The sequence below is a fragment of the Miscanthus floridulus genome, chromosome 18, assembly GCF_019320115.1.
Source record: "Miscanthus floridulus cultivar M001 chromosome 18, ASM1932011v1, whole genome shotgun sequence".
Taxonomy (NCBI): Eukaryota; Viridiplantae; Streptophyta; class Magnoliopsida; order Poales; family Poaceae; genus Miscanthus; species Miscanthus floridulus.
In genome coordinates this window covers 49,012,315-49,020,984 of record NC_089597.1, presented here as the reverse complement: position 1 = coordinate 49,020,984, position 8,670 = coordinate 49,012,315, and the positions used below count along the sequence as shown (strand labels likewise).

Genomic DNA, 8,670 nt, shown 5'->3' with positions numbered 1-8,670 from the left:
CTGTACGCGTGCGCGAGCAGCAACCAGAGAGGGAGAGAGAGCAGCGCGGTGAGCGAAGAGGGGCTAGCGCCGCATCTAGATCTAGTCGTGCAGTTCCTCGTTCTCCCTTGTCTATTTGTGAGGTCATCAAAATTGGAGCGGGAGAAAGAGGGGAACATGCATATTGGGCTCCGCAGGAGCCACGAATGCCCCGACGAGAGCATTACCATACTTTTAATATTCCTTTAAATAAGTAGTAGATAGAAGATAGATAGATACTTTTATTTGGGCATTTGCACAAGGGTAGATTACTTGATATGACTTCTTTTACTCCTTTTAGCTCATTTTAATCGAACACGCATCATTCCAAATCCTTGCCAAAGGACACACAGTTTCTCGATTCGATTTATACTTTGCCGTAATGACATTCCAAACCGATTTTTCTTCTACGCTCCCGCCAAGCCATCACGGGCGGCCAGCCGGCCACACGGTGATTCCACAACCACCTCAGCTACCTCCCGTTTTGCTCTGCTCACACAGGCCAATTCCTCACGTGCCCCCTCTGCTTAAACTTGCAAGCCTTTTCTCACACGGTTAGCTGCTGCGATTCAGTCACTACACCCAAACGTGATCACAAAAGGTTTCTCTCTGGCTACCGGAAAGGCCCAAACTTGCAGTGAACGCCCACGACTTGCCACTTCATCGTAGTATAAAAACAGGGCAACGAACACAGCCCAGGCCATAACCACTCAGGCATTCAACAAAGACAGCACAGGCCACTCACCACGAATTAGCCAAGCGCAGCTCACACTTGACAGCAATGGCTGCTCTGGCCACCGTGGTCGTCCTCGCGCTTGCAACGGCCGTTGCCGGCGCAGCTTCGACGCCGGCTGCTGCGACGACGACGTCCAAGAGTCCGCCGGTCATCTACATTTTCGGGGACTCCATGTCGGACGTGGGAAACAACAACTACCTCCTGCTCTCCCTCGCCAAGTGCAACTACCCCTGGTACGGCATCGATTACAAGAGCGGCTACCCCACCGGGAGGTTCACTAATGGCAGGACCATCGTTGACATCATGGGTAAGCTATATAGCCCCAACAGTCACGAGTACAGGTATCTTTTTGTTTGCCAACACGACTGGTGGCAAACTAATTTCGACTGACACATGTAGCCGCCAAGTTCGGCTCCCCGCCTCCGGTGCCGTTCCTCTCCCTGTACATGACCGACGACGAGGTCCTCGGCGGCGTCAACTTCGCGTCCGGCGGCGCTGGGCTCCTCAACGAGACTGGCATTTACTTTGTAAGCTGAAGATACGATGTTGTAATAGCGTCATTTAATTTGTCTCTGAAAATGTCTGTATCACGACCCCGCAAACCTGCAGGTTCAGTACCTATCGTTCGACAATCAGATATCGTCGTTCGAGCAGATCAAGAACGCGATGATCGCCAAGATCGGCAAGAAGGCCGCCGAGGAGACTATAAATGGCGCAATCTTCCAGATCGGGCTCGGTAAGAACATACACTCAAATCTCTTCAGCTCGTTCGATGCAAACAAGCCGCAAAGCATCAATCAGCTTGACTGACACGGTGCGAGCGCTCTCTGCTTCGCAGGAAGCAACGACTACGTGAACAACTTCCTGCGGCCGTTCATGGCGGACGGCATCGTGTACACCCACGACGAGTTCATCGGCCTCCTCATGGACACCATTGACAGGCAGCTGACGGTAAGCTCAACAACGGCCACGATTGGCCACGTGTACCAAAGATCCCATCGTGCGGATGCATAATTGACGTTGCTGAACAAACTGGCGAAATTTGCTGCCGCGCGCGTGCAGAGGCTGTACAATCTCGGCGCGCGCCACATCTGGTTCAGCGGGCTGGCGCCTCTCGGCTGCATCCCGTCGCAGCGCGTCCTCTCGGACGACGGCGAGTGCCTGGACGACGTGAACGCGTACGCCATCCAGTTCAACGCCGCGGCCAAGAACCTGATTGAGGGGCTGAACGCCAAGCTGCCCGGCGCGCGCATGTACCTCTCCGACTGCTACTCCATCGTCATGGAGCTCATCGACCACCCCCAGAAACACGGTAATAAGCAGCACGCTCGCGATGCTCGATCACAGCAGCAGCAGCAGTGAGTAGTAACCGCCGTCGTCCATGCTTCCGGAGTGCAGGGTTCAAGACGTCGAACACGTCGTGCTGCGACGTGGACACGTCGGTGGGGGGCCTCTGCCTACCGACCGCGCAGCTCTGCCCCAACCGCAAGGACTTCGTGTTCTGGGACGCGTACCACACCTCCGACGCCGCCAACCAGGTCATCGCCGACCGCCTCTTCGCCGACATGGTGGGCTCCGGCGCCGTGGTCGCGGGGAACGGCACGTCCCCGCCCCGAGTCGTTAGCGCGCCGACGCCGACCCTCGCCGCGCCGCAGCGCAAGCCGTGATCGCCCGTGCGCACAACAACGGCTTGGAAAGAAGCGCCTTTTTTTTGTGGCAACGTGACCCGTGTTCCGTTAGTACCCACTGTTCCAAACGTGCATGCACTCCGTGCAGCTAAGCACATGTGTTTGATGAAAATACAGAGAATATATAGAGCAAGGTGAAATCGTAGTGTCATCGCCATTATAGACCATTTTCTGTGGCAAAAGAATGAAATGATCTCCCCAGTTATTTTTCTTTGAATGACCACGCCCCCAATTTTTTCAAACTTAAACATCCAAGAATCCAAGTTTCGTAGTAGGTGCCTGTTTGGTGCGTGACATACATGAACATGAGCCAAACCAAAATTTGACAGTGGGCAAGTCCACAAATATAAGGGCCAAAAATTGGTGATATTTGGATTGTGGCCATGCCAAAACAGGGGTAGTGTCGAAACCAAGAGAGCAAAAAGGCATTTGGATCGCTACAATGCCAAATCTCATCACAATTGTGAGCATGACATGTGGGGTCCAAATATCAAAAAAATTATCTAAATATATTCAACATGGATCTTGTTTCGTTGACAGAATTATGACAAATGTTAAATGGTGAAACTTATTGAAACAGATAAACAACTTAAGGGCATCCGGAGTGTATATTTCTTGAGGTCGTATCATGAGGCGTCTTGTTGCAAATTTCTTTGCTAGAGCAACCATAATAATATATTAAAAAGTAGCCTATATGTGTTAAACTATTTCTTACAACATGTTTGGAACATTATATGAGTAGTCCATAGAGAGGCAATAATAATAGCCACGCATATGGTCATATGGACTCGATGATCTAAATACGTTCATAATCCTAAGACAGGGCCAGTCAATTAATCTCTATCTCTACATCTACTCTATCTACAACTAAAACATATCCAGTGATTCCGTCCACCGGGCGACGCGAACTCGCCACACGCGCAATGTCGCTCCGGCTTCGTGCATGCACCCCCCATGCTATTTCCTCCCTAAAAATACCACTCCACGTAGGACCCACGCGATCACGCCTCATCATATGCCACCCGTGCAACATATGGAAACTGAGGCCACTTGATTGAACGCCAACCAGGAGAACATGAAAGGAATTGATCCACCCGGCAAACGAGAGTTTCCTATCACGCAGCACACGGGCGACGACGACCAGCGGAGCTTCCATCACCATTAGGATTCCAGGTTTACCAAAAGTGCGCCCCCAGCACTGCAGACATCCAGGTTTTTTCCTCTCACTTACTGTTCATGATCCGACAACTTCAGCGTTGATCCAATCCGCGCGGACGACATCAGCCTCCTCCACGATTTCCTCCGCGCCATCTCATATTAGGCTGAACTGCATCGATCTGGCCGCCGTTCCGCTCGGAGTTCATCATCAACGGCACAGCGCTCGTGTACGACCTGTCGCTAACAGTAGCGATTATCCCCAACCGTGCTCTTGGTGAGATCAGAGATCACCAACTGCATTTGTACGGCCTATCGGTGAGATGAGAGATCCCCGTCCTCTTCCGTTTTTGTTTATGATGCATCTGAACCATGGACCATAGGAGTTGAGCATGCTATTGCATCTGAACCGTTTTTGGCCTGTTCGTTTGAACCTATTAGCCGGCTTGTCAGCTAGAATCTACAGTATTTTTCTCTCGCAACAAAACAGCTTCAGCTGGCTTATCAGACGGCTTTAATACCGGCCGAACAATCGTGAGTCAATTTTTCAGTTAGATAATGCAGTCTTTTGGTTTTCGTTCACATGTATTAGTACTTTATTCAATCCGAACGTTCACATGCATTAAAACAGCTTCTGCTGCCACACAATTCAGGTCTTCGCCTCTCCTACAGCCGCCTCGCTAATCTGCTCCGCTCACGGCACAAACACGACGGCGTGCAGGCTCTTCGTCCCCTACACAATTCAGGTCTTCGCCTCTCCTTCCATCTTCATCCCTGTGCTTCATCCATCGTTTCCCAGGTAGCTTCATCCATCCACCTTACATATTGATCTGTGGCTTATTTGGACTGGAGACATAGGGAACGGTTTGAAGAAAGACAATACACGATGAGTTGATTTATGAGTATCCAATTCAATGGTTGCATTGGAGATATGGGGAATGGTTTGTAGAAAGGTAGCAGATGAGGAGTTGAACTTTTGGCTGTTTTTTAGTTGTGAGATTTTGATTTCTAATAAATAGTAGTACTGTTTATTTGGACCATGCTTGGACACGGGGTTTATGTTCAAATAGTTTGGGTATAGTAAACACTCAAAATTCATATAAACAAGATCCCAATAAATGCAGCTGGTGAAAATGCCTTTTTGGCGGCAAGTCTACTAAGAATATGTCCTGAAAAATAGCTTAGCATACTCATGAGACCTGATAAAGGTAATTATTCTGGACTTAAAAAAAAACTATCGTGCATTGTAGAAAAACATTATTTATTATGATTATACTATCAGGTTAGCTTTGAAGCAAATAGAGCATGTCCTTCGTAATATTTAGTTAAGTGAAATTTTACGGCGCTTGGAAAAAAGTAGAGCCATCCATTTGGATAGATCGGATAGCTATTAAATAAGAAGAACTAATGTGGAGGAACTTAAGTTGTGGCCGGAACCAGAAATATGTGGGTCCGGAACAAAAAATGTATAGGTCAGAAATTATTTACAAAATAAATTAAAAGGGAAGAATTGTACTTCCTGCCCCTTTCTCCTGTTCGAGCTTCTCATTTACGCGAACCTGCGTGCTCCCCCCGGAGTACGCGTGCCTCGGCCGCTAGGCCATGCAGGCCGCGCAGCAGGCGAGGCCTGGGCCACGCGCAACGGCCTAAGCACAGGCACAGCATGTCGCGCGGCAAGCCGACCAGGGTCGGTGCACAGGCACAGCATGTCGCGCGGCAAGCCGACGTCGAGGCTGTCAAGAACGCCGTCACCGGCATGAGCGGTCAACAGAACAACGATGCATGCACCTGCAGCTAGCCTGCTATATCAGCGCGTCGTGCCCGTGGTCTCGACATTCAGTTGCCGCCGCCGTTTGGTCACCGCACGTCGTTGGCCTTCTCGTTGCCGTGTCATTTCGGTCTGCGCGCATCCGTGGTCGGAGGTAACGCAGCTGTTGCTCGGCCCGCGTTTGGCTGTGGCCGGAGCCTCTGCTGCCACCGTCTGTCGTCTCGTGGGCAGCCATGGCCATGGATTGGTTTTCTGCTGCCGCTCTGCACCTCTGCCAGAAACATCCCAGGCCGCCGGCGACAGCACGGAGTACGCCGTGGTGTCCGGCCTTGCGCTGGGTAGCGGCGAGTACTTCGCTTGGGTGGGCGTGGGCACGCCGCCGACGCCCGCGCTGCTGGTGCTGGACACCGGCAGCGACGTGGTGTGGCTGCAGTGCGCGCCGTGCCGCCGGTGCTACGCGCTGTCGGGGCGGGTGTTCGGCCAGCAGGATCGCTGTGGCACGGCCCCGCAGCAGCGACGTCGCTGCATTGCCCTACAACAGCGCCGGCCCGCCTCCAGCCATCTCGCTCGCGCCGCTTCGCCCTCGCGCACCCCAGCAGTGGCAACGACCTCGTCTCCGGACCTCTCCCTCTCCACCACCACGAACTCCTCCACGCCCAGTCGCAGCCGCTGCTCCTTCGCCTCCACCAGCAGCTGTTAGTAAGAGACGTCTGTCTTGTACTCTAAGCGGCGGCGAGCCTAGGGCGAGGCGGGCGGCGACCCTAGGGAGATGCGCTAGTGAGGGCGGCGCTGACGCGATTGGCGGCGAGGGCGACCTGGGAGGCGGGCGGCGAGCAGGAGGCGGTTAGGCAGCGGCGCATGGAGCAGCGATATCTGGAGTTGCGACGCAGTTAGAGATCAGGAAAGTACTAAACTGTCCTTAATTACAATTAATTAATTTCCCTAATTAATACCTGCGGCAGTTAGTTTTGACGGAAGGAACCACCGGTTCCTCCCAAGCACTGTAAAATATCTCGTCAGTTAATGTAATCTTCAGTTTTTAATCTGTGCAGGCCACTCTTCAGAAATACAGATCTCTCTCAAGCTTGTCCAGGTGCGTAGTGTAACTTGACATTTGACACTATAATATTACCAGCTTTCAAGTTCTTGATATATGATCATTCCTATGAAAAATGTAGGGATCAGCGAGGTAAGACAGCAAATGGTGCATGATAGAAATAACTGGAGTACTTTATGAACATTGACTCAAAATCTTCCGGGTTACACTATCAGCTATAACTTGCAACCTTTTTATGTTTTTACCTATGACAGTTCATTGCAGTTGTATACTTAGTGGCCCAAATGCACACTTAGACTTCCACTAGATCTACCAGTCGTAACATACAATCTTTAATGTTTGTGTTTTCATTTACTTTATCCCATTAGCAGCCATATCTTTAGGTAAAAAAATACATTTACAAAAATATTTATGCCTGGATATTTCTTTCTTCAGTAGTATCAGTGATTCTATATTCTATACAACAGAGCTAAATGATTTTATCACTGCTAGAAAAATAAAACAAAGCTGAAAGTAGAAATACCTTTTTAATAAAAATTAGAACAAAGAGGGCAGATTTTATTGAGCTAAACCAGTTCACTGCTATATGAAAAATTGCATCTCTTTCTATACATTCTTTCTGCACATACTGTTCAGTTGGAACGTGTGTTAGCATACTATTCAGTGGTATATTGCAATGTACATGCTTTCTGCACAAACTGTTCTGTTTGAAGCCATCTTTTTTTTTTTCTTTTCCTGACCCTGATCATGGTCCAACAACATCGGGTGCACAAGGCTGACAGTTGCATGGTTACTGATTTCTTACTCTTAGTCTGATACTATTCAGTTCACTGATATATCTGAAAATTAGCATCTCTCCCTAATATCTTACTCTTAAACATTGTTCACTCTCTATTGCGTTCAGGGTTTGTAGGGTGTAGGGGTGGCTCCCTACAAAACCGTTGCTACAAATGCTGGTTTTATAGGGGTGGTTGTCTAGCCACCCCTACAAATCCTATTTATGAGGGTGGCTAGTTACAAAACAATTTATACACCAGCCGACCCTACAAAACAATTTGTACACCAGCCATCCCTATAATTCCTATTTGTAGGGGTGGTTAACTCTAGAACCGCTCCTACAGTCCGTTTTCTGTCCAAAAAAAATTGAAATCTAAAAATATATACACATATATATAATATATAATTCACAAGGACATTATATCAACAGCTAACTCACAAGAAGATATATACATTACAAACCCATAATAATTCACAAAAACTATAATAATTTAGATTACTTCATTACAAACCATAATAAGTTAGATCAGTTCATTATTACAACCAACTTAAATTTAAATTCTTAGAACTTTTTGACGTCGTACCACGTAATCGGAGAAGTGTAGGTCATTCATTTCATATGCATAAATGTCACTGATGTAGCGCAATGTATTTACTAGTGCACTCTCCCTTGCTTCACAAGATCATTCACAAGGTCTGCTGACGACGATCAGCAATGGTTTAGAACCTCCCCTCCTAGTCACAAGAATTTTTTCCTGGATTCCCTCTGAAGTGAAAGTTGGGCTAGCATATTCCTTTTCATAACCACCTATTTGATACATGGCCTAGTTTATAATGGCTTCAAAGCTACAACTTGCGTATGTTATGTCATACTACTCAACCTGCAAGTGTTGATAAAAATGTGGTTACCACATAACCATGCATATATATAGACATAACAATTAATCTGGACATAAGTTATGAGACTGACCACATCATTTATGTTCTTAGCAAGCTATGCACAAAAGCGCCCAATATCGTGGTGGAGGCCCACATTCAAAGCTCATATCCTCATGGAGGAGTATGTAGGAATATTATACCTAATATTTTGAAGCGCCCTTAAACATTCTAGCACAACATATTTTTGCGCACTAATGTAGTGAGGTTGACCGCTGCCCGTCCTATCGATGTATAAAACCTGACCTTATTGGTTACCCGCCCTAGTGAGAATAGAAAAGCCAATTCGACATTGCATGCGTCCACCCTCTATAGGGAATGTATCACCATTGATGCAATCAACCTTGAAATTTGAGAGTGTCTCTCTGAACCATGGTATAGGATGAATTGTCTACATTTAAGAATTATATATATCAGAACAATATATCTATAGAAGTGTCTTTAAACATGTTACTATGCTTGGATATGGGTGCTGTGCCATCCCCAATGTTGGTGTGAAGCCCAGATTATATGCATAATTCCCACAACTTGGCAG

General features: G+C 48.0%; 1 protein-coding gene across 1 annotated transcript; it reads left to right on the top strand.

Moving 5' to 3' along the window:
- The first annotated feature begins 746 nt into the window (after nucleotides 1-746).
- On the top strand, nucleotides 747-2,642 carry LOC136522862 (GDSL esterase/lipase At5g37690-like). The gene is made up of 6 exons (XM_066516658.1): nucleotides 747-1,061; nucleotides 1,154-1,281; nucleotides 1,364-1,490; nucleotides 1,593-1,705; nucleotides 1,817-2,066; nucleotides 2,153-2,642. Exons 1-6 carry the CDS (start codon nucleotides 800-802, stop codon nucleotides 2,419-2,421), a joined length of 1,149 nt encoding a protein of 382 aa, XP_066372755.1. The 5' UTR covers nucleotides 747-799; the 3' UTR covers nucleotides 2,422-2,642.
- The last annotated feature ends 6,028 nt before the right edge of the window (nucleotides 2,643-8,670 follow it).